The sequence below is a fragment of the Nelusetta ayraudi genome, unplaced genomic scaffold (assembly GCF_046127955.1).
Source record: "Nelusetta ayraudi isolate G7.1 ecotype Tasmania unplaced genomic scaffold, CSIRO-AGI_Nayr_v1 ptg000062l, whole genome shotgun sequence".
Lineage (NCBI taxonomy): Eukaryota > Metazoa > Chordata > Actinopteri > Tetraodontiformes > Monacanthidae > Nelusetta > Nelusetta ayraudi.
This window is the reverse complement of record NW_027466112.1, coordinates 317,043-342,890: the sequence shown is the minus strand read 5'-3', so window position 1 is coordinate 342,890 and position 25,848 is coordinate 317,043. Positions and strand designations below refer to the sequence as shown.

At 43.0% G+C, this 25,848-nt stretch overlaps 2 protein-coding genes and 1 long non-coding RNA gene across 15 annotated transcripts in view; 2 read left to right on the top strand and 1 right to left on the bottom strand.

The window, feature by feature from the left end:
- Window positions 1-15,431, bottom strand: part of mast3b (microtubule associated serine/threonine kinase 3b) — a 25,660-nt gene extending 10,229 nt beyond the window's left edge. The window contains exons 1-11 of one of the 11 annotated variants that reach the window (XM_076040644.1): window positions 15,046-15,431; window positions 12,515-12,604; window positions 8,308-8,396; window positions 7,064-7,136; window positions 5,130-5,150; window positions 4,717-4,795; window positions 3,391-3,548; window positions 1,917-1,992; window positions 1,409-1,618; window positions 330-431; window positions 68-200 (exon numbers count right to left, since the gene is read on the bottom strand). In XM_076040644.1, the coding sequence (XP_075896759.1) occupies window positions 68-200; window positions 330-431; window positions 1,409-1,618; window positions 1,917-1,992; window positions 3,391-3,548; window positions 4,717-4,795; window positions 5,130-5,150; window positions 7,064-7,136; window positions 8,308-8,396; window positions 12,515-12,604; window positions 15,046-15,092 (1,078 nt within the window). In that variant the 5' untranslated portion in view covers window positions 15,093-15,431. Of the gene's footprint in view, window positions 1-67; window positions 201-329; window positions 432-1,408; window positions 1,619-1,916; window positions 1,993-3,390; window positions 3,549-4,716; window positions 4,796-5,129; window positions 5,151-7,063; window positions 7,137-7,261; window positions 7,305-8,307; window positions 8,397-10,440; window positions 10,951-12,514; window positions 12,605-15,045 lie in introns of those variants that run through there. The other 10 variants (XM_076040645.1, XM_076040646.1, XM_076040647.1 and 7 more) reach the window with 10 other exon arrangements.
- LOC142897973 (uncharacterized) lies at window positions 4,007-4,924 on the top strand. Its single transcript, XR_012928514.1, has 2 exons — window positions 4,007-4,580; window positions 4,719-4,924. It is a non-coding gene; the product is annotated as an uncharacterized LOC142897973 (long non-coding RNA).
- On the top strand, window positions 13,950-25,848 carry LOC142897972 (uncharacterized). Of its 3 annotated transcripts, XR_012928513.1 has the most exons (6): window positions 19,822-20,069; window positions 20,877-20,993; window positions 21,127-21,206; window positions 22,230-22,370; window positions 24,553-24,584; window positions 24,678-25,848. XR_012928513.1 is itself a non-coding variant. In XM_076040657.1 (5 exons), the coding sequence occupies exons 1-5, from the start codon at window positions 14,212-14,214 to the stop codon at window positions 24,828-24,830; spliced, it is 801 nt and encodes a 266-aa protein (XP_075896772.1). In that variant the 5' UTR covers window positions 13,950-14,211; the 3' UTR covers window positions 24,831-25,848. The 3 variants fall into 3 exon arrangements, 2 of the variants coding, with proteins under 2 accessions (XP_075896772.1, XP_075896773.1); XM_076040657.1 differs by lacking the exon at window positions 19,822-20,069 and adding an exon at window positions 13,950-14,356 and having other exon boundaries at window positions 20,877-21,206; XM_076040658.1 differs by having other exon boundaries at window positions 19,823-20,069; window positions 20,877-21,206.

Here is a 25,848-nt window from a genome sequence, read left to right as displayed (position 1 = left end):
TTACTGCTTGTAAATGGCGACCTGGCTGAACTGCATGGAGAGAACTTGAGACTCTTCACAGCTTTACCTTCTAACGGGTCACGTGTGAGACCAAGCTGGCTGATGATGTAAAGCGGGATGTCTGTCTTAATCCCCTGGCCGACCTTGGCGTGACCCTCAGCCGCTTCGAGGAGGTGATAGAACTCCTCTGGATCGAATTCCTGTGAAAAAGCGTCCTTGTCTTATCAGTGTGAATGGAGCAAGACCGACATCACTCGAGCCTGGACGGCAAACAGCAATGTGAGCATGTCACTACATTTCTGATTTTCCTCCCCGGCCCCCGATCTTACCAGACACTCCAAGAGACGAGCGGGCCGAGAGATGATGATGAGAATCTTCCTCACCAAGTGAACGATAACGGCTACCTCCTCACTTTCAGAGCGCTCGTAGGCCTGACAAACACACACACATTTCAAATCACGTCAGTGAAAGTGTAAAAATCCCAAAGGGAAATTAAATGTAACGTAATGTTAAACACTTATTGTCATATTTTGAAGACAGACGACACACGTTAGTCAAACCCATAATTCACTTTGAGATTTATAAGCTTGCATTTCACAAGGACCTGGTGGTTTAACCGGTTGTGGATGAAGTTTGCAGGATGAAAGTCATGCAGGATGAAAGTCTGACTCTCGGTTTTGAAAAACTTAATCCGTCTGTACCAAGCTAGATCCTGTTAATTCTGCTTATAAATTTTCTCATGGCAGAAACAAACCAAAACAGAAAAAGACAATAACATACATTATTTATTCCTATTTAAAATGTTACTTTGCAATGCAAATCACTGTTAAAAGCAAAAAAAAAAAAAAAAAAAAAAAAAGATCAAATATTGGGGCTGATGCAGTGTATTGCAGTCACCTGAATCATAATGAGGATTACAAAAAGACTTTTAAAACTGGGGAGGAATTATGAAACCTATCTTGTGGTTGTTTAAGCGCTGGGGGAAAGAAATAGTGACAAGAGAGAAAGCTCTTGCATCCACAAAATTGTTTAAACAAAGCGGCCTTGGCAAAAGGTAAAAATTTAGGATTTGTAGGTCAGTGAACATTTGGTTCGTTGTATGGGAACAGACTTATCAGTTCAGCTGGAGGTACGGCAGGCCTTCTTTTTGACAGTGTGCAGAGAGCGGGAGGGAAGGTTGCTATAGAAACTAATATTTTATCACAACACAGATAAGACTCGTACCTCCGACATCGCCCCTAGTTTCCACTGGCGCATCTACGGCGAGCGCCTCAGGCGGTCAGACAGCCATCAAGGGCCCCTGCCTCACTGCACATTTAACCCAGCTCCATCGATTCCCATTCGCAGCTCCGGCACAGTTCGCACGCGGCAGACAGTTAGGAGGACAGTTAGCATTAAGCGTGCTCACCTCATGAAGCAGCTTCTCCAGCTTCTCCTGCAGTTCAGCAAAGTACATGGAAGTCACCAGGCCTCTCTGGGACTTGTCCAGACAGTCTCTCACCAGCTCCACTAACTGGTGCTGGATGAAGCCCAGCACGCCGTCAGCAAACGGGAGGGAGCTTTCTGGAGAGCAGTGGGTGATTATCTCAAACAAACGCTCCTCCATCTGGGCTGTGGCCTGCAAACACAAAAATCACACTTGAAGGGAGAAAAAAAAAAAAAAAAGAAAGAAAAAAAGTGGAGCAAAACTAGGACACTTTCTTTCACTCTGCTAAATGCCCACAACAATGTCTCTGATTGGATGTGTATGCAAATGCTGAACTAATCAGTTAGAAAATGCTTGGGATTTTAAAACCTGCTGAGTTTCGTTACAGGTGATATTTTACTGTGAAAACACTGTAGATGGGATCAATCATGCACTCAAACAGAGAGAAGAGGTGTCATAAAATGTTACTGCTGCAGCCTGTATTGTATACCTTGGGGAAACGCTCTTTGTAAACATGGTTCATCATTACGACCTCGTTATCAAAGGAGGTGCTTGATCGGCCGGGACTGCAACAGAAATAAAAGTGATTAGTGATTGAATTAGGAGTAAATACATCTGAATTTAAAAAGGCACACGGACAAGTCCAGCTCTCCCGGGGAGGCAATAAGCCAGGATTTGTGAGAGCGATTACATCATCAGGGTCGTCTGCCCGTTCAAGTTCAGCCGACACACACACACACACACACACACACACACACACACACACACACACAAACTTTCGATTGACTTGGACAGGGGAAGGGTTCCGGGAGGTCAAATCTTGAACTGTTAATCTCGCCCCCCAAAGCCGTAGCTTGAGTTTGCCTTGGCTTTTAAGTGTCCCATAAGCGGATAAAACCTCGATGAAGCAGACTGTGCCTGATGTTTGCCCATGGATGTTTCTCTTGGTCGTCTGCGGTTTCAGAGCCGACAGACGGCTACGAGCCAAACGGCGTGACTCATCAACATCGCGACGTTATCGGAATCAACACTTCAGTATTAAGGTCACAAGTGGTGTGTTGACGTCGTTTTATTTTGGGATTTTTTTTTTTTTTTTTTGAAAAACAGAAAAACCGTCCCGAGCAGATGGAGGAAATCAGCCTATCACATGCAAACAGGCTCCGCTGCTCATGAAAGACGCCTCTGTTTGAAAAAGATAGCTGCTGCTGCTGCTGCTCCTCCCCGCGCTGTACGCATGAGGCCTCACACCCCCAACCTACCCCTCTCCCCCCTCCAACACACACACACACACACACACACACACACACACACACACACACACACACACACACACACACACACACACACACACACACACACACACACACACACACACACGCCACCCCCACTGTTGACTACAGTTCAACGGCTCCATCCCCGAGGCGCTCTGTGAGCTAAAATGCCCACGCACTGCACGCCATGGTGCCAGAACACTGAGCACTCAGGCAGCGCGCTGCAGCGCGGCGACAGCAACATGTTACCCATCCGAGGAGACCTCGGCTGCCAAACGCCGCAGTTTAGCTTCTTGGTGGCGGCAGTCTAGCAGCGTGACCGGGGATCGTCTAATGTTCATCAAGGTGCGACGCGGACAGAGTGAACCCCTTCGGCTGTTTGCTTTTGAAGTGGGTGAGACGTTGCAATCTGCTTTTATTAAAAAGGCAGAAAAGGTTGCTGTGACGCAGGTCATCGTCATTACTGGAGCGCTTCCACAAATGGCTGACAAATTAATCGAAGTTCCTCCCGTTTGAATTATGCGTCTCTCAAAGAAAGATTGCAATTATTTAATATTATTAAAAAAAAATGCATCATCCAAATGCATCAATAATTGTTTAGTAGTTTTCCTGAACTGATTTTGCAGGTGTTTTTGTATTTATTTATTTTTTAAATCCTTCAACAAACGACGAAACAGAAGCATCATCATGTACCTGAGACTCCGAGACCGCGGTCGTATGGCCGTCGAGGGTCGGCCGTCCTCGTCGGTCATGCTGTCCGTGCTGCGGAAGTGTTTAAAGAGGAAGTGCAGCTCGTCCTGCGTCGGCTGGTAGGGAAGCTGGTGGAGGCGCTCCTGGGAGGACGAGGAGGACTGCAAGGTGGCAAAGACCAAAAAATTCACGGGGTGAGAAAATGAGATGTAATTTCTGCATTCAACAGCTGGAGAGAGGCTCGGCAAATGAACAAACGCGCGAGTGAAATATCTGCACTGGAGGTTCACAGTACAGCGGCGGTAAAACCCAGCAAACCTGAGCAGCAAAGTCATGACGCCTCAGAACAAAGAGAGCAGTGAGAAATCTGCCTGCTCCTTGAAAATGATTTCATTTAGACAAATGCATCTTGGTGACAACTTATATTATCTCAGGTGAACATCTGTGACCAGACATTTTTTCATCCAAAAAAAAAAAAAAAAGAAATCTCCAGGAAACCACGTTTAGTGCTCAAATAATAAACGCGGCTTTCAGTCGCTACACTCAGTTGTACCTTCCACATCGTTGTAACAAGGCAAGAAGAAGAAGAAGAAGAAGAAGAAGAAGGAGAAGGAGAAGGAGAAAAAAAGTCGACCGCGAGATGGTCTTTGAAAGAGAAATAAACACCTACACAGGTAGGTGTGAGGTATCAGTGCAGTATTAGAGCATCATTGCCAATTGCAGAACTGCGTGTTTGAGCGCGCACACTTGCAGAAAAGTGGAGCACGCAAAAGAAGCAAAGGCTGGACTTCTCCCATTTATGGCCTTGGGACACTCAATGCTGTTATTGGCTGAAACATTATCACAAGCACGCGTGTGTATGCACACGCTCAGACGCAGATAAAGAGCTGAATGTCTTTTTAATTTATTATATCCAATTTATAGTTAACAAGTCATATTTATCACACTCCCGCAAACGGTTGCCAGTCGTGTTCGTATCCTGTGTGTAGATGTTGTTTTATTGCAGCAACACTTGAATTTCTCCCTTTGGTGCAATGCTATTCTAAATGTGTTCTTTGTTGAAAACTTACTTAATAGGTCACAGTCGGGCCAAGTGTTCAAATCAAAAACATCAGAAGCCACCAACACAAACTATAACTTAAATGGCCGAGTTCCGCAGACTGCCAGAACGACACGGAGGAAAACAACTCATGGTTTGTCATCCGAGTCTTGGCATTCACACTTGTTAGGATGAACGTGCTACTTGGGCTGCTCTTGGCGGACAAACAATTTTGGCTGACGCACATTTGCAGGGAATGACGGTGGCCCGTTGTTCCTTGTTTGACTTACAGAGACGGTGGAACTCGGCGGGTTGGTTCCGTACCCAGACGAGGGCAGCGATGCCAGGGACCATCTCCGGCCTTCGGCTCTGGGGGGGGGGGGACATGCACGTTACATAAACCTCAACATCATGGGCATTAGCTGGCACTTTGTAAGTGAAATGCCTTACATAACAGACCAGAGCCAAATCCAGTGACAATAAAAGCATAAAAAATAATGCTCTTTTTTTTTTTCTCCTCCAAATCTCTGACACACACACACACACACACACACACACGCACGCACGCACGCACGCACGCACGTGCGCGGCACTTGAGTCACACTGGTTCTATCTGGTGCATGCAGATCAGTCATTTTTTTTTTTACATAAACAAACACACATTAAACACAGACACAGTGCAAGAAACTGCGGGAGAATCTACCTGTCAGCGCGAGCCAGGTGACTGATATCGTGAGAGCCAGCGAAAGAAAGAGAAAAAGCAAACAGAAAAAAGGTGGTTTGAGAGTCTTGCACAAGTGGTTCTATGACCCCGCTGGCATTCAGCTGAGGACATTGGTGCTGACAATTTGCCACTTCATATTTGCTTAAGCGCACAGAAGGGCATGTAAACTAAATTAGTTCCGAGGATGCAGTGCACAGTTGTCCACACGGCAGCTCAGACAGAAACCAAACTGTGGTGATGGCTTTTTGCTTTGTTTTCCATTGATCAGGCGGAGGAAGTAGTGCAGCGGTAATAGTAAAGGTTACTGAACGTTAGAATATGCACATGTAAACAACAAGTTAACATATCAACTTTAATTGGACTGATTAAAGCTGAAAAATACACTCAAAATGCTCCACATTCCCTAAAGTTTGATGTCAAATGCAGAGTTTTTCTGCATGCTCAGCATGACAGGTCCACCTACATTCAGAACAGCTGCAGAACAATTCATTCCGCATGGTTAAGAAGGACCAAATTGTGTGCCTTTTGTTTGATATGTATATTTGGTTCAAGAAAGAAAGCAGTTAATTGGCTTTCTTGGGACATTGAGTACAATTGCAGAGTTTTTAAAGGTACATCACTGGCTGCCCCGTGTCTTTACTTTAGAAACCTATTGTGCACATGTTGCGCCGTGGCAAGCAGAAGCAGGAAATTGGGTTTGACTCCCAACGTCTTTGAGAAAAAAAGTGGCTTAACTGCTCTTCAGGTTTCAACGGCTGCACCTGGGTGTATTCCACGTACGTGCACACACGCCTGGAGCTAAACAGGCACGTTGCCATGGTAACTATGGTGCATTATGAAGGTTTGGGGGAAGAAAAAAAAAAAAAAAGTCTAGAGGGAGACTCCTCAATCAAAGTGTGTTAATCCCACTGAGGGGGGGGAGTCAGCTGTGAGGAGCCGTGAGAACACAGTGGACTGAGTGACTGTCAGTCCGGCCCAATCACCTGCTTCCTCTACAGAGTGCGAGTCTGCCCCAGCACACACTGTCACACACCCAAACCCAAAAGAAAACCATGACACTGTTATTATGTAATATGCCAATGTCCTGCTTTAGAGTTAAAGACCTTTCTGGTGGGCAGCAGAGAGCCTGATGTCATCTGCTCCAGCTAACGTTACCTCAATGTTGAATGTCCTGTACATTCAACATAAATGATACTTGGGCCGGAGCTCAAAACTTGCCAGGGATACGAGTCAGACACCCAAACAGCCTGCTCCTTCTGAGGACTATTAAGAACGTATATATGGGATTTGCTTCCAACCCAGCGTGTGCTACAATTAATCCAATTGGGTCATTAGAAAGTGACTAGAATTGATTTGACTGATTTTCCATCATGTAACTACTTAGAGAGACACCAAAATTAAATTGGTTGACTCTAAATCTAATTTAATCACAGGGAAGCATGTCTTGGCAGCTTGATGAGCAATAACTGACAGGAACATTGGGCCGAGTATTCCAGAGTCTCCTGACAGCTTTGCAGTGGAATGTACTGGGATTCTACATCGTCTTTGAGTTTCTGCATGGCTTATATATAGATTGGTGGAACATTAAAAAAAAAAAAGAAAGAAAAATCATATTTAAGAAACCACTAAACAATAAAACCAAAACTAATGTCGCAGTTAACGCGACGCAAAATAAAAGCAATTTGCAAAATAAAATACCACGACGCAGTCAATTTTTTCGAGAGTATGAGGAAACACAATAAATATCTTGTTACAGGATAGCAATGCGATTAATCGCGATTAAAACTTTTAATCAACTGACAGCCCTACTTTAGATTAAAGCGGTCGCCCATAATTGACAAACCATTAAGATGCGACAAAGCAAGTCTCACGTGACCACGACAAAAGCACAGCATTCATGGTGTTCAACATACCTCCGGGCAAATGGAAAGTTGAGGCAGCCACCGGTCGACACATTGCGAGGGCTGTCAAGGGGGCTGTTTGCTGCTGAGGGAGAGAAGATGGTCACCAACACGACAAGAGCTCCGCGTATGACTCAATGAAAAACAGAACAGAGTGGAACCACGTGCTGGCATTCACAAGTGGCCACAAAATGGGTCTCTGCTGCAAACCTTTAATCAGCGCAATACCCGGCGCCATTAACCAGCACCTCGGCACGCCTGGATATCTCATCTCGGAATGAGTTTTTCCAAACATAGGGCCGTGAAGGTGAGACGCTCTTTAATGAAGGTGGATGTCTTGAGGTTTGGCCCCACAACAGCCTGGAGGTCTGAGCACACTTGTAGCTCTTTTATAGGCGAGTGCTTAAGAGCCAATTAAGACATGAGGAGACCCAATTTGACTCTCAATGCACTTGTGATTAGATCATCCTCAGCATGGATGAGTGGCAAATAGAGCACATTTACATACTGCTGCTTCTGTTGATCTGTGTGTGTGTGTGTGCGTGTGTGATCAAGGCTAGACCACTCCCCTATTGTTTTGACCTTTCATATGTCGAGATGCTTTTTTAATGCTAACCAGCAAATTGCAATTGCAAATTGCTCAATTTAAAGAATTGCTCATATAATCAAAGGCAAATGAGCAAATCCTACAAGGTAGCCAAACCATTCTGATCCTGCTGGGTGACAAGACACCTCGATGCATGGCAAAGGAGCTGCTGAGGCAGAGCCAACCCAGGCCCCAGACTCCAAGATGGTGACCCATTCACTTCAGTGAAGTTGCTCAGCCAGCGCATACGCAGAAAAAGTTTTTGACCTCCACATTAATGGGGCCCATAGAGCATGCACATTAGCGTCACTTCCCATCATGCAGCTGCAACTCACATGATCTATTTGGCCAATAAGAACAATTCTGGAGAATGTCTCTCACAGACATGTCAGGACGCAGCCAATCAGAGCAAGCTGAGACACGGCACGGACAACGTTGTGACGTCACAATGGTAATAAACTATTTGCTGGTGATTTTCTGGCCTTTATCATTTTTTAAAGGACTAAAAGACCTTCACTGAAAAATCTACAATAGAAAGATTTGCTACGAATCGCGATTGAGGTGACAGTCGTCCTGTCAGCCATTTTAGAGGTGTGCAGTAGCCACACTAGCGCTCCTGTCGGGACTTGCTGGGACTTAAAGGTTACCAAACATCAAAAATGATTCCTACCGGTGTGCAGCGAGAGTGGCGAGAGCGGCCGAGACAGCGTGGGCGATGGCGTCCCGACGCCAAGGTTCTTCCTGCTGCTGCTGCGACAGCTGGGACACAAAACACACATCGTTAAAAAGGGGATAATCTTTGACTGGTTTACACATTTTGTTGTATGAAATGTTGCTGGTGTAACAGTAACGGTAAGACATTAAATGAAGAATTTTGAGGATCATAACGACATCCAACTTATTAGATGAAGTGTGGCTTCATATTCCATCAGCCTCTTGCTGTAACATCCACAAGGAAGCACATTGATTTAACCTAAGCTACCAGACTGCACCATCCGAAGATAAACTCAACATAAGATCTCTGCAGAGGTGGATTCTATCTTTCAGGTCCAGTTTCAGACACGAGGATTCAGGACACGACACACTAACTGATAATCTTCATGTAGGTACATTCAACAAATCTTTTCATTTCAAATACAGCGCTATTTTACTTGCTTGGAGTGCTATCATCACTTAGGGGAGGCATCAATGCTTTCTATATGTGACATCACAAAGGGCCCATTTTCAGAACAGCATGGCTATTTTTTTTTTGTTTTTGTTTGTTGTTGTTTCTCATTAGAGAGCACTGTACTGAGAAAAAACAGGACTGTTGTACAATGGTTAACATTTAGTTGTGACAGCTCCTCAAAAATGCACATTGCCTCAAGTCTTTGTACGGATGAGTTCAACAACAACAAGATCTCTTTCGCTGCCAACTGGGAGTTAAATCAACGGATGAGCTTATTCCCGCCTTCAGAGCAGTTATGCCTTCAAAAATGTTTATATAACCACAACTCTAATCTGGCGGCAGATGCGTGACACACCAGCTTGGCCGTGTCAGCCGCAGAGGGAAATCTGATGAGAGCCCAAACACAACAGGGAAGACCTGCTGTCAACAGACCGCAGGCTGGAGGGGCCACAGTCACTCACAGCAACAGCAGGTCCAGCTTGAGCCACAGATGTCTCAGACTCTGTGTGTATGTGTGTGTGTGTGTGTGTGTGTGTGTGTAATAATCCACGCTGGATCTGAAAAAAGGAGGTCAGACTTTGGCCATTAACAATCAAGGGAATAAATTTCAGGGCTTGAATTTTGGGCTTGAAAGGCAGGGGGGAAAACACATTAATTGCAGCCCAAAGCACACGGAAGACCACGTATTGGACAAAACTAAGTTTATCAACGTATTCCAGCAATAGCCTGAAAATGATCTCGCTCTCCACTGAAAATGAGAGGTCAATTCTTTACTTCTTCTCATTTTCTATTATTATTATTTATTTATTTTTATAATCGCTCCCAGTTTAGTGAGCCCACCGCCAGTCAGGTGTTAGTACCACCTTGTGAGTCCAGAAAGTACAATCAAGCCAGAAACTACGCTTTTTGTCAGTGGCCGTAAACAGAGAGGTAAACTGATGTTTTGTGAAGATAAGCTTCTTCTTTTTTTTAATAAATAAGTGTGTAAATATAATAATTAAACCCGTTAATGTGACGTTCACTTATATAGTTCATGCCACGTTTGACAATTGCATTTTGGATTCCACTTTCAAGAATAAAGTATAAAGAACCCTGACGCTCCACCAAGCTTTACCTATTTGAACAAACTGCCACAAACACAGAGATGAAATATAAAGGCCATCTTGAAAACAGTGTCGAGTCCACCAAAACACAGTTGGGCGCAAGGAGAGTGACAACCTTGCAAGATTATACATCATTTCAACGGAGGAAGCTTGCAATACTGTGTGACCCTGGAGACGTTTGGCTTTGACCAACAGTGGCGCCGCGGGGACACACGATGTGCATTTGTCACGTTCGGCCGGGTTACTTAATAGTTCGGCGGTGTGTTTACCACCTTAACCGCCTTAATCTAAACAAATAAGGGATTAACGAAGTCTCGCCCCGAGCCTGCGGCATGTTGTGAGACGAGCTAGCTTGTAGGGTTGGAGAACGTTTCAACATCGTGTGAAAAGTTTAACACAAGGCACAAAAGCATCGAGACCGCGTAGCAATGCTGCACAAAGCAAAACAAAGGGGTTAAACTAGCCCGACTAAGGTTTTTTTTTTTTTTTTTTTTTTTTTTCCCCCAACACATCTCAGCTCTTTGAGAAGTACCTTTTCGAGCGTTTCAGCAGCGATCCCGGAACAAAATGCGACTTGTTCTGGCCGGGCACCGCAGACCACTGACTTGGGTCCGACATGCTGGAGGAGGGGGTGGGGGGTGGGGGGGCCTCTTGCAGTTTCAAAAAATCATCAGAAATAAAGAAAAGCTGCGGTGTTTTATTGAGAAGGAAGTAGGGGTCGTCTCGGTAAGAAAGCCGCTCTCCCCGCTCCTACTGCCGCAGCTGCTCTCCCCACCATCGTGTCCTCGCTCGGCGGTTCCTTTTGTGTTCACGCTACGTTTTTGTCTGTCTCGTAAGCGCGCGCCCCCCTCCCGTCGGACCCGAAGCTGCGGTTACATCCTGCGGCCAGCCCTCCAACCGCCGTCCAGTCCCCAAAACATGCCCCCCCTTGGCGGGCTGGCTGTTGCGGTATAACGCCAGACAGAGTACACAGTTAAAGCAGGCAGGCAGACACCGCTGCTGCTGCTGCTGGCTGCTGGCTGCGTGTCTGTCCGTGTGAGCAGGCGCGAGTCTGGTGCTGCGTTCAAGCGCGGCTGGTTATATTCGACTACGCACATTCAGTCTGTCTCGCTCCTGAGAGAAAACAACAAATATACATCAGTGTTATGTTTTGTTTTGTTTTTCCAAAACAAGAGTCCTATCTGCAGTACCTTAAATATCACCCCAAATTTATTTCAATTTTAAAAGACAAAAAATATTTTCAATTCAGACGCTCTATTTTTTTTTCGTGGTATTAAAATCCGCCACAGTAGAGGCTCTTTAAGTTGTTTCCATTAAAATCTTAGAAATTTCTCTCTTTGGTTTTGGATAAGACAACAAAACTAGAAACTCGATGAAGGCCTCGTCAAGAATTCTTCTCATGTTGTAAAATGTAGTTACACATAATGTGTGTGATTAGGTATCATTTAGTATTTAGTATCCTCTGCTTCAGTAAGAAAGACTGACTGAAATGTATGTAGATTAAAAAGCAGATTAAATTCAAAAGATGTATGTATAACTTAGTTTTCATGGTAAATGGTAAATTGACTATGTGATATCACAATGAAGCAATGACATTCAAGGCCTTGAAATCTCCTTTCAAAATTAATAATAATAAAAAAAAAAAAGCTTTATTATGGCTTACAGCAGAGAAAATGTTTTCATCATTTTTAAATGTGCATACCCTAATTAATGCACATTTAGTTCATCCTGCGCTATCTGTTAACACACCTGCACCGTGCCTTGAAAAACCTGCAGATATCATGTCAGAACAAGAGGCTTCATACAAACAGAACCTGACGCAAAGGATGAACACATTTCTCTGCAGTGAAACCAAACAAGGGGTCTTCAAGGCAAAACGTTGGCGTGAAAAAATGTGTCAATAAATGTGTTATCTGCCATACTGAGAATGTGTTTACGCCGTGATGAAGTCTGCTCATTTTTGGTTAACACATAGTGCTTTTTTATTGCTCTAAGTTGTGTGCTCTGGCATATCAGCACTGCTCACAGACATGCTGGATGCAGCAGCCTCTATTTGCAGTATTGCCTTCCTCCACAGCACCCAGCTCTGCACCGTTGCCAGGCAACTCACACACTGAAGACTTAAGACAACTAAGAAATGATAGTCTTCAATGGTTAAGCCAGAGTGCATTGGTTAAAAAAAAAAAAAGAATACACTCAAAATAACTGCATATTTACCATAGAAAAAACAATCATTCTTAAAATGATTGAGAAAACGTAGATTTCGATTTTGATTTAAGTTTCTACAATGGCAAATTTTAATTCTCCTGAAACTCTTTATCGTCAGACATCATGGTTACATTACGATACTTGTTGCTTAGACAAAATGCCAGTGGATTTGTGGATATTGTGATTGTTTTTGGCTGTTTACAATTCAATCAAGTTAATAAAAATCATTCTCACTGATTAGAATTATCATCTTCTATCAAACCATAAAACATTAAAACAAATTTTGACCCTATTGATCAGCATAAGTTGTCAGGCTTCTGATTCCACGAGTGAGGTTTTTCCAACTTCTAAGAGCAAACATTTACCCAGATTGTCTGTATGAGACCTGGCTGCCTTACCTCCAAGGATGAAGAGTTTGCAAAGGGCTGCAGGGACTGCAAGGGCTGCATGGGCTCAGGAGGGTGGGGCTCTGGCAGGTGGGCGACAAGCTGTAAGGTGAGACACGTGGATACGGATTAGTACGCTGAGTCAGCAGACTCGAGCGCGGCAATATGCAACGGGGTTTTATGGTCCAGTGGTAGCTGTTGATGCGTGTCGGATTGATCTGCATCAGCAGACGCCCACTGACTTTCTGCAGGGCAATGCTGCTGCTGCTGCCTCTCTGTTTGCATAGTTTGTAGGGTGGTTGTGAGCAACACTGGTTTGTAAGACAGGAAGACAGCAGTTGGGTAACAAACCAGGCAGGAAGTTCAAGATAGAGAGTGAGAGACCAATCTGACACTACAGTACTGTATCAGATCCGGATGCACGCACACACAAAATTCAACAGCATGTTTGTAAATACTGTGTACCATCCATCCCATCCATTTTCAATACCCACTTCATCCTGCAGTCAGGGTTGCGGGGGGTCTGCTGGAGCCTATCCCAGCTGTCATAGGGCGAAGGCAGGGTGACACCCTGGACAAGTCAGCAGCACATAGTAGGGCCACATAGACAGACAAACAACCATCCACTCTCACACACCAGCTAGGGTCAATTTTAGAGTTTCCAATTCACCTCACGTGCATGTTTTTGGACTGCGAGAGGAAGGTGGAGAACTCGGAGAGAACCCACACATACAGAGGGAGGACATGCAAACTCCACATAGAGAGGCCCTCAGCCTATATTGTGTATCATTATATGAAAACAAAAGCCACGCTCAGCCTTCCTGAAGTCCATGCGGCCATGATGCTGATCAACAGCAAAATGGTTTAAGATTGATTCCCATGGCTGGATGTGAGCTCTTTAGGACTCTGTAGTGCTGCTATTGTCTAGGTTCTGCAGATGATTCTCGCCTCTGTGCACAGCACTGGATACGGAAGCACTATTGGTCATAGTAATGCTAAAAGGACTACGCATACAACATGCATACTCCCCCATTCTGCAGTGCTGTTGGCTCATAATCGCACAACATATGCAGCTTATTACACAGCTTTTCGCCTTGACACGATTTCTCTTTCAGACCAACACACTCATCAGAGCAACAGCAAGTAATAAACTGTCAAATTTGCGTCTACATTTATTGACACCTCGTAGTGACGCCTCCACGATGCTTGAACGGGAACTCTAAAGCCAATTCAATGGTGACGTCCATGTTAACTGCTGAATTGAATAGCTTCAACAGTTCAGCAGCAGCAACAGCCTATTCAGGACGAATGCAGAAGACAAAAACAACTGAATGTTTGCAATACCCTTAACCTTCCTTTCAAAACTCCTCAAGAGCAACTCGCAACATGTTGCATCTCATTTTCCAACACTCTGCCTCTGAGTGAGAAAATGACAGATGCTAAGCACCACGCAAGTCAGACCACAATGTTTTCATGCCTAGATGATGGATATGTCGCAAGCGAGTCTGTGCTTTCAGATATGCACATAAACAGCCACATCTGAAACCCTCCCATCACGCCTGGTGTGAAAGTTTCGCTGTCTCTAAGCGCCCGGACAACAGAGTGGCTAAAATGGAAACAAAAACAGCACATGGTTTTCTGAGATGATCCACGCAGGAGGCTGATGGGTGGATCGGGGAGAGCATGTGAGACGGGAGCACCTACGCCTTATGGATCGGTATCTAATGGGCAGCAGGCACTCCCCCTCCCGCCACCGCCACCACCAGCGTTCCATAAAGGCTCCATCCACTGCGGAGAAAGAGTGGGCGTATGTAAGACTGTTGACATGTCCTTTGAAGGAGATGGGATTCACAGGTAGGCAAATGCTGAGATATAAAAATGGCCCACAAAAACCATGTGCCTGCCGTGGTGCTGTGAGGGCGAGCGTGTGATTCATGCGATGAATCAAGGAGGATGGACTTCATGTGTGGTTTATAAAAAGGAGCTTGACAACATGAGGGCTGCGGGCGGCGAGGAAGGGGTGACAGAAAATGAGACGGACATGTTAACAAACTCCTAATTTTTTTTGCAAGTTATTAATTACTATACAGCCACCAATTGAGAAAACGCGGTTATGGAGGAATGAAGGAAGTTAAAGAGTAATAGTCAAGCAAGAACGGCGTCAATGAGAATGGATGGCAGCTGATGAGACACCTGTAACTCCTCCCCCTACTGCTGCCTCGAGAAAAATCTCAAAACAAGTGAAATACGGACGTCGCCTCAAAAACATCAAAATTATATTGTATGTTGGAACTGTTTACATCTGCCATTCTCATTCTAAGAATACCACACAACCACACATCTCTCCTCACAACTCCGATCTGTCTGTTGACATCTAATCAAGACTTTCCGTTAACAATGACAAAAAAAAAAAAAAGACTTTCCCCCTGTTCGCTTAAATTAAATAACAATAAATTTAAAAAAAAAATAAATAAATAAATAAATAAATAAATAAATAATCTAGCTGTCGCGCAAGCTCGGCAGAAAATGTCAAGGAAACTTACTCCAGAGTCAGAGAGGGGATCTTCAGCTTGTCTCGCCTGGACTTCATTCTTGCCGAGGACCAAGGGGTGAGGGGGGGCTGATTCAGTCACCACAGCGCAGCACCGCGGGGTCTCTCGCTCGGCTCGCAGCCACTCACATCACTGGGCGGCTGGCTAAAAATAACACTCTCCCCTCGTTCGCCGCCGTATCGTTTACCAGCAGCCCGAGTCTCAGATTTCGATAGGGCGAGATTTCCTTCCCCCCGTGAGAGCCGCCGCTCGCACTTTAAACAGCCGCCGCGTGGAGAGCCAAGATGAGGGCGCTCGTGCTGTTGGCGCGGGGTGGCCCCCCGCCGCTCGTAGTCTCGTTCTTCCGCGGTGGTGGTGGAGGTGGATGACCGAGGAGCGAACCTCCATGTGACTGCTCTGCTGGGGGAGGAACGAGAGAGTGCAGCCAGGGTGTGTGTGCTGACTGGTGGGGGGCGGGTTTGGGGGGAGGGGGGGGGGGTGTAGGGAGGGCCGTGTGGGGAAGTCAATCAGGGAAGGACCACTGCTCACGAGAGAAGTTCTCGGCTCGGCGGCGTCCGGTTTCAATAAACAACAACAACAACAACAACAACAACAACAACAACAACAACAAAATGCACATCGTCAACTTGAACTCAGCAGAACCAGCAGATGGATCACTCTCGTCACCGGGTCAAAGAGGGGGAAGTTTTTGTTTGTTTGTTTGTTTGTTTGTTTGTTTTTGGGTTTTTTTAATTTATTTTTTTAAAGCTTGTTTCGTTTTTGCCTTCTTGGATTCGTGGACTATAATGGCTGCTTTGTCAACAACATCTATCTGCCTTAGTTTTCGCCACTGAGCTCGAAACGCAGCCGCCTGGTGCTGCTAAGGGAAAGGGGAAGCTGGGGAATACCTTCAGCAGCATGCAGCAGCTACACCTGCAAACTGCAGCTTGGCGCTCGTGCGCTTGCGTGCGTTGGCCCGTGCGTGTGCGTAGAAAGACATTTTGAAGACGCCCCCCCCACCCCCCAGGCAGGCAGGCAGGGAGACCGGGGCGCATTGCGCACAGCCCAAGTATTGTGCGCTGCCCATGTGTCTCGCCGAATCACGTACCCGAGGTTGTTCGAGGTCATTCCGAAGACAGTGTAAAAAAAACGCATTGTGAGTGTTGCAGCGAATAGAGAGAGCAACCCCGTGCGCGTGTTGGATTTCCCTCGCCCCAGAAAAGTGCGCTCAAAGAGCGTTTTACCGTGCATCGCGGGCATTTGCGCCTGCCGCACACACTAATTGCATACTTGAAAGTCAATTTGAGTTTTCCCCATCTGAGAGAGAGAGAGAGAGAGAGAGAAGGGGGCGGGGGGGGGGGGGGGGGTGAGCGTGCGCGTACGTGCATGCGCATTCCTCATTACTTCTTCAGCAGAATGCCTTCATCTCCAGAGCAACTGGTGATGACACCAGTGTCTTGCTGGTTGCTAGGAGTGATGTAGCAACTGCGGATCGGAGCGGGCACACGCACGCACGCACATACACAGTAAGTAAGAGAGGCCGAGTTACTTTTGTCCATCTGCATGATTCGACAGGCCTTTTGTTCTCTCACTCATCCGCCTGCATCCAACACCTCTGTCCAGGCTGTGCTCTTTTCTTCTTTCATACTTTGCCTCCAGCGGTGTCACTGCAAAGGCTGTTGGATTATTGGATGGATAGATAATCCCACTGGGTGAAAGAATTTCAGGTTGTCACAAATCTGATCGTGGAAGTCCTGCATTTTGGAAACATGGGAAGCCTCGAGGTCACAGCAGAGTTTGTTTTTTTTTTTTTTTGGAGCTCCTGTTCTTCATTCACACTCTGCTATTTGGACAATGAGCAGAAAAATAGCCAATATTGTATGTTTTTTTTTTTAAATATGATTTTTGTTGTTGAATTCATCAATAGTCGGCAGTTGTGTTACTGTTGCTGTGAGTGCATGTGTGTACGGTTGAAGAGGGGTTGGGGGGGGGGGGGGTTCCCATCCCTGATTGCTCAGTAATTGTTTTGTCAGAGCAACATTTCACAGGAGTCGGTTTCTCAGTTACCATGGCAATAAGGGCTTTCCTGCTCTGCCTTTCCCATCATAGCACCGAAAGCTGCTGTGAGACATAGGGCTAAATTAAGTGCCGTTTCATCGGCCAGCGTGTGTCAGAACTGTTTATACATGTAGCCTATGTGTGTGTGCGTGCTTGTGTGTGTGTTTTAATCCACTCTCAGTGAAATTGACAGTCGCATTAAGACTTATGCTGTCTTTCTGCTGAGCCCCTGTCAAAATAAACTGTAGACTGTATAAATGTGGGCCCGAATCGGTTTTCTGTTATTTTATATTACATGCTGATATATCTAATTGGATAATTGGCAATGGAGCAAATGGGTGATGAAATCAAATAAAAAAAAATCAATCTAAACTGTAATCTGAAACAGGTTTGACTGTATATAATGACGTCCTCATCCATTCTTGTCCATGGGTGCTTTTAATGGCAGCAAACCATACTCTCTCAATCGCTGTTGAAAACAAGGGAATATGTTCATTATCATTAAACTGCTCATTTAATACCAAAACTCATGTACATCCAAAACATTGAAAAGAAAACAAGAATTTCAAATTCAAGAGGTACTGACATCAAGTGTCCCACCCACTGATGCTGAATCACCGCACACAAAATAAGAGTCAACTGCAACAAAAAAGCATCCTGGACAATAATCCAGTATGAAGCAGGCTGATAAGTGGAGATCCAACTAAATAAGGCAGGAATGACTCAATATGACTGCTGCTTTACTAAACCCACTAGTAGGTGCTGTTCACATCACCACCCAGATGTTATCACATCAGTGCATGAAAACAAAAGCAAACATTTTAAGACAAACATATGTCACGTTTTGTTTCTTGTACCCATTTACACTTTGCACATGTTTTCCCCTGAGTGACTCCAGCAACACCTTTCTGTTGTCTGTGAGCCAGTGAAATCACAAAATCTTTGTCTGTTTGTTGTCTCTGCTCTTGCAAAAACCACTGAAACCGCCAAACTGCCTCAACCACTTGATATGCCGATCATAATGCAAACGGAATCAGTATGCAACAGCACAACAAGCGCATGGTGGAAAGAACTTGCACCCAGTGCACGACATACAGCGTAGGAGACGAGCAAAGGAAGTTCACTGAAGTAAGATGGAACAGCTACGCGGGAGAATACTGTATGTATGTTTTGAATATGGAGGGAGCAATACAAAGTACGTCCAATATAGTGTGGAAAGATATCAGGATGCCTTAAAGTCAGATTGCTGTAAACACACCAGCTGGCACTTTGTTTGTGTTGTTTTCTACAATCCGCAGCTCAGAGGACGTTACATCACTTGGACTAAGCTGATAATGGTACAGCCAGAGAACAGTTCATGGCACAATTTTGACTGATTTCATACTCGTGCAAAAGAAGCCGCAATATACAGTACAATAAAAAAAAAAAACACAAACAAAGGATGTTTTAAGGATGGATATACGTTTTTGCTCACCTTAGACCACGAGATGGCGCAATAACACAGACAAAATAATAACCACTACACGCACCACAGTGTCTTGGCTGCTGGTGTTCTCAAACTTTCAAGCCTTTGTGCCTTGAGAAAGGATATTTAGTCTGAATAGTAGAAAGTAAGAGGGGTCTAGGAAACATCATAAAGATAAGGAGCGTTCCTGGAAAAAAAAAACAAAAAACAAAGCAATAGTATGTGTCTGGTCAAATGGCCAACAGTGAAAGTGCCACTTTGCAGATGCAGGGCTTTTGGGCAGATGACGGTACAAAACAATACAAAGCCATCAGGTGGTTTGCAAAAACAAGTAGGGTCGTCAAGTTAAAGGATGAGACTGAACATTTAGTGCAACACCTAAATGCTTTTGTCCTGTGCTTGCAGAGAGAGAGAGAGAGAGAGGGAGGGAGAGAGAGAGAGAGAGAGAGAGAGAGAGAGAGAGAGAGAGATATCAACAGTGGGCCACACCAAAGTTTACCATCACCAATTGGATGACTTAAAAGCCCTAACTGTCAGGAATCAGCTAAGTTCCTCAAACACATTTACCACAACGCCAAACCACCACAGCACCCGTGCTGACACACGTTACAGTGACTTCTTAAAAGCCCCCCACTTCCACTGTCGTGGTTAAAGTGTTGTACACACAAACACACATTTTTTCCCGAGGGGAAAGTACGTTTGTAGCAACAATGTAGTATGATTGTACGAGTAAGATTGGTTCCTCTGCAGCCAGAACTGAAACTATTATCAAGCAATGTGGAAAATAATGGTGTTTTTTTTTTTTTTTTTTGTGGATACATAAATTAAGAAAATGAAACTTTGAGGGACACTTTTATCATAACGTGTCTCATACTGACGGCAAAAATAAAACCACGGTTCATTTGTTCCCTTTCGATTTCCGAGATTATATTTCAGGTCAGTTCTTTTTATTTTATTTATTTTATTTATTTATTTTTATTTTAATTGTCACTTCAGCCCAGTCAGTTCTAGTTTGGGGTCTTTTTCTTTTTTTTATGGATTCGTGTATGAAATGTCTCAACAAATCTAGACCTTTTTACTCGTTAAACGTAAACCTCTCTGACTTAATCATGTGACATCCCACGTGTTCACGAACCTCGCCAAACTCTTCAAGTCTTCCGTTCCACCGTTTTGCGTGTGATGCTGCAGGTTGATAAAGAAAAAAAAAAAAATTGTTGATGCAAGTTCCTGCCTGGTGTTTCCTTCGCCCAGACGCGCACTCAGACACTCACACACACACACACACACACACACACACACACACACAACACTCGCTGCTGCCTCATCGGAGAAAACAAACGCAGAGGACTGAGGCCAATTCAAACGGCTAATTCGAAAACATCACCATCATCAGAAAACAAGGACCACCCGGAGATGGTCACTGGCAAAACAGAACGTCCTATCGTGGTAGAAACCATGTCAACAAAGCGTCTTGGGTTCGTTTTTATCGTCACAGCTCACATGGTTTTTAATGGTAAGACACATTTTGTATTCCCCAACTTCTAATTTTGATTCAGTTATTCCTGTGGTCATTTATACGACTTGCTTCAGTGTAACTATCCGTTAATAGTTCATGTATTAACGTGTCTGGCTAATAATAATAAGTAAATGAAAAATAACATGGTGATCATTTAATGCTGTAATAACATTTATCTTTCCTTTCCTTTCCTTTTTTTTTTTTTTTTTTAATATTTTGAACTTAATGTCAGGGTTCATTTAAATGGACACTTCACAATTAGACTTCACAGAATTTATATTTTGCCATGTCACATTTCAAAGTACGTGTAGAGTTGATGCTTTCTAAATATAGAGTATATACAAACAGCATTGCAAAGGTGGGAAATAATAAAATGATAGCAATTGTTACAATAGCATTTTGTCTCCTTTTGCTGGCAGTGTTCTCAAAAAATGACACGATTTACTCAAGACTATCTTACAGTCCTGAACCTCCATGCTCAGCTTAGGGCAGTAACAGGGCATCAGGTGTGAAATAGTACAATTCCAGCATGAAGGAGCAAGAAAGGCCTGCCCTGCAACCTCAGGAAGATATATTTAAAAATGGTAAATGATAATTAAAACTTAAATACATTTTCGAATTGATATATGGAGTGCAGATAAACAGGGGTCACACAGCAAACACAGCATTTCACAGGCTAAACAGCTTTAGTTTGTTTTTCGTTTTGTTCTTTTAGTTAAACACATTTACTTGTACAGGACAGAGAATATTGATAATCATCATCATGTAAGTCACACACACATCTCTTTCCTTCTCGTCACACAGTTCCCAGTCGGGCAGAAGTCATTGGAATCCTTGGCAACAACGTCACCCTTGAGTTCACGTTTAACTCCAGTGGCAACTTCTTACAAGGCGATCGTGTTGCATTTCACAAGCTCAACGGTACCAAAATAAAGATTGCGGAGTTCAAATATGGCAAAGAAGGAAGAAATTTTTACGTTAGCTCTCAAACCAAATCTGTATCTTGGTACAAAACAAAGCTCGAAATGAATGACAGTGGATCTTACTTCGCCAGTTTGTTCCCCAATCGAGGACCTGCAGAAAAAAGCCAATGCGTTAACCTAACTGTCCAGGAACTAAAGACAAACAGCACAGGTATGATATTGTCTTCAAGAAATTACACCTGAGATCAATATTAGTCCACATGACTGCAGAAACAACACACTTAGTATTTTTTTAGGTTTCATTTCATGCTGATATTTATAAAGATATGTTCCATACAGCGTCATTCATAACATATTTTATTTCTGATGTGCAATTGCAAATGTTGCATCTGTGCAATTTATTTATTTGTTGCAAATGCAACAAAGATACATTCTCACTCTCTAGCTGAGCTACATTCCAAATTTCGTCGCCACTTGTAACTCGGGCATAGTTCTGACGTGGTGGTGCATTAGCGGATTTACATAACGGTCAAACAGCAAACAAGAACCTGGTAAACTACACACACAGAAAGCTTTTTCTAATGTTTTTCATGATGTCTAATGAGCTGGACTCTATTTTGCTCCTTTAATTATATGTGCAGCCCTGAAAGTTAAAGAAAAACATCAAAATCGTGTAAATGTTGCAAACATGTATCCAAAAGAGAAAAAATATATCTGTTAATTTTACATATATAGATGCAAAGATGAAAAAGACAACAAAAAGAAAAAACAGGTAAACAAAACAGTGCGTATCCTTTTTTGAAAAAGAGGAAGAAGTATACATATGCAAACATAGTAACCATCTGCTGGGGTGGTTCAAAGGTTGCCTTCAGATTTTAGGAGTCTCATTATGTACTTAAAACAAAACAAAAAAAAACAGCCACTAAATAAGATTTTGAGATGGATAGACGGATGGAAGTTATGTTTTCCTTTTGGCTGTTCTGTCTAGGAGTCATCAGTCATACAAATCAGACGTTCCTCCTTGCACAAGTATTTATCCAGGAAGGCGGGCGGCAATGTTTGTCTGTGCCGCCTTGATTTTTGGTGTGAACTCGTCAGGGGCTAAATTCACGACCACCCAGTCTCGACAAAATACCGCAAGGCCACTGTGTCGCTACTTAAAGTTTGAAGTTATGTTTCAGTTGTTATGTTCAGAGTGTCTAACATTGTCATAATTTCCTTTTCACCCCCACAGTTTCTCCCATAAACACTACAGGCTCAGAAAACGAGCCCGGTGTGGGTGCCTCCTACGTCACCATCTTACTTTTGATCGCTCCATTCGTGGTTTTTCTAGTTGCGCTTCCTCTCCTGATCTGGGTTCTTGTGTGCCAAAAAGGTAAATAGGCTCCCGTTCCAAAAATGACTCATGTTTTCTCTGTACATCTGACTGCCTGTCTAAACCAGTCAGTCAGACTTTGCATGGATGCGTAGAAAGTTGATGTGCTACTTCAGACATTGGGGAAAGGAATCATTATTTCCATTCCTGCAACATGGTTTTACTGAGAAAAAGCAACCTCACAGCATTTGATTAGCCTACACACTGTTCACATCGTAAAGGACAGTACATAACATTATACACTACATGGCACGATAATACCGGAAAAACATTGACTACCACATCATCCTTGTCAGGGATCTGGGCTGTTGGACATTTCACCCACTCAGATTGCCCATGTCATAAGAAAATGCACATTACTGAGATGAATCCAGAGCAATAATAAATCTAATTGGATAGAAAGATTGTGAATACAGTCACAGACATAGAGTGCTAAATAGGTACGTTTAAAAAATGTGAAAAGAGTTAAGAAAATTTAAAAATAAGCTTACACAAAGGTGAACGTGAGTTAAATAAAGCTTAATCTATCTACCTTCAAATGCTTCAACCCAATTATACTCAGGGAAATTTAATAGGTTTGAGGGGTGGGTGGGTGGGGGTGGAGGGATGTGACTTCTGCTGTCTGGGGCTTACACCTTTTGGGTCACCGTCCCTGCCGCAAACCCATTATTAGAGTTAAAGCATTGAAAAAGAGAGAGAGAGAGAGAGAGAGAGAGAGAGATAATAATTTTTTTGTATGGGGAAAAAATAAGGACAAATAATCTTGTCGGATGCTGCAGAATGCTCCCCAATTTGCAGTTTCATATCCTTTTGTCAGATGTCATGACTCACAGGTTGTGAAAAAAAAAGTCCTCTTCATTGCATGCAAATGAAGGAGGGAGGAGTGGAAAAGAAAACAGAAAACATGCTCACAATTCGCAACGCGTCTCCTCCTTCCCCCTCTTCACCGAATTTGGCTCTATTGCTTTTGTGAACAGTTTTGACTACACGACAGATGACAGGAAACCAGTATGTTTTCTTCAACACCACAAATGCTAATTTTTTTTGCTGACTCCAGTGCTGCAGCTGCAGTTGTTCTCGTTGCAAATATGACCGTTTGCGTTCGATCAGTACTGGCAAAGGCAAGTGCGTCTCGTCCAGTCCGGCTTATTTCATTTGCTTGATTTTTGGATTGACCAGTCAATATCTTGAGGAGAGAGTGAAATGGTTTTAAAGTCTTCCCTAAATGCTTTAGTGACCGGAATTACATGGACCTTGGCTATACTTTTTTTTATTTGTTTGTTATTATGTTACTAGGATGTTTTGTTGCCCCGAGAACTCCTATGGAAAGCAGCATACTGCAACATAGGCATCTCATCTTGAATATCAACTGGATACCTATGACGTGCTGTCATTTATTTGCGCCAAGTCTGTAAAATGCCATTGTGATTCCTTTTTTGACGGATTTAAAAACTGGTGGATCGCAAAATGAAAACAGAATACTAATATATGCCACCCCCACCACCAATCTGTGGGATCTGCGGAGTTGCCCGAGTAACTTGATTTTTGTCTGTTGAGATGATGTCGACTCATTTATACCTCATGTCTAGCTGTTTTTAGTATAATTTTATACCCGATGGTCTCATTGTGCCTTAGACCTAGCTGTTATTTCATTGAGATCATTTATTTGATGTAAAGCTCCATAAATAAATCTATTATCATAATGACTAATAATGATAATAGTAATAATAATAATAATAATAATAATAAATGATAATCATCATCATTTACATATACAGGGAATGGAATATCTATGTTTCTCTGCAAACACCATATGCTGGATTAAAATCAAAAGCAGAATAAGCCATAATACGTAGATACCAAAGTCGTTGTCATCAACAACAACAATAACAATTTTATGCACAATGAAATTATAGATTATTAAAATGTACAGTTATAAATTACAATATATACATTAACATTGAAACACTACTCGCTATATATGAAAATGGCAAACTTCATGTTTCACTCATTAATCTACAACCTTGCCTCGGTAAGGTTCTTCACATCAATATTCACATCAATATTTACATAAACATTTTTGATGAATTTATGTAGAATGTAAATGAGTTTGTGGAATGATTGCAGCCTTCAAGATGATTTTGTGTTCTAATTTTTGTTACGCCTTCTGTTTGTCATGCAGACAATCCACCAAGGCTAAACTCTCTACCAAAAGTGAGAGCACTCTTCTTTCTTCCTTCCTTAAATATGTTAATATTGAAGAAATGCTCGTGTGTAACACTCGAACTGATCTCTCTCTCTCTGCAGGAAACTGTCCAAGAATCAGCGAAGGTGTCTGAAAGCTCTTTGGTCTACAGCGTCCTTGACTTTCCCATGAGGTCTTCAGCAGTTTTAGAGGTTAATCCAAGTGATACAGAATATGCAGCCGTCAGTTATCTGCCAGAGATGAGACCAGTGTGATTATCAAGACACATAAAACAGTTCTTTGTTTCGGTTTATTTGACCGTATCCTCACCACAGTCAATAGCACAATACAACCCAAAGAATAAATGCAGGGAATTGAATAAAAATGTTTCGCTGTAGATTACTAAAGTTCATTAGATTAGATTAAATTCATCAGATTTTCAACCATCAACTCGTTTTAAGAGTTGGATTTTTTTTTTTTTTTTTTTAGACGATGGGCGTAGAGATTGCTGAAAAAATACTTGACATTTTACTTTTTCAGAGGTTTTTAAGCTGTTTCTGACAATATATGCATGTATTTTAAATGTTGTTGTTTTATTTTAGGTAAACTTTACCAGCTGTTTGTGGGAAGAAAATTAAGTCTTCAAAGGGACAACAGTTAAACTTGTGACTTGACAAAAAAATTCCGGTTTATTAATGCGTCTTCAAACTAAAACAAGGCAGCTATAAACATTCCGTGTGAATTACCGGTGTTAGTGTTATTGTTGACAGTGACTGGGGATGCAGATTACACACACACATCTATTTGTTTGTCTATTAGTATCTCAGTAATGTGATGTACAGCCCAGAGGTGTGAAATTTCCATTTATTGTAAGTTTCATTTAACAAAACAGCAAACCAACACTAGCTCACTGCTGTTTGCCCAAACTGGTCCTAATAGTCCTTCTTGCACATACTATGCTCTGCATGAGTTAAAAGAAAATTGAGTCCAACTCGACTGCATTTGTGCTCTGCTTTCTTACCACTTCAGTGTTAAAATAACTAAAATTAAGTGCTTTCTCATCTTGTTTGAATGTAAATTATACATTAATGCACTCAATTGTTTTAATATGTTGAATCAGTGTTGGCATGGTTTTATTTTTTATGAACACTGTAACCTAAGTTTGAGACAGTGCTATCCATGGGAAACATCAACTAAAAAAAAAAAAAAAAAAAAAAAATCACAATTCATATTTCACATTGAATTTTCAATGTCAAATTGTCTGTGTTTTGAATAAAGAGTGCCACGGTAACA

Bases quoted from the DNA above. Each gene is read 5' to 3' on its own strand.
- LOC142897972 (XM_076040657.1), top strand. From the start codon at position 14,212: ATGGATCGGTATCTAATGGGCAGCAGGCACTCCCCCTCCCGCCACCGC. The intron at 14,357-20,876 runs GTAGGCAAATGC...CTCGTCACACAG, and splicing joins GAAGGAGATGGGATTCACAG to TTCCCAGTCGGGCAGAAGTC. The intron at 21,207-22,229 runs GTATGATATTGT...TCACCCCCACAG, and splicing joins ACTAAAGACAAACAGCACAG to TTTCTCCCATAAACACTACA.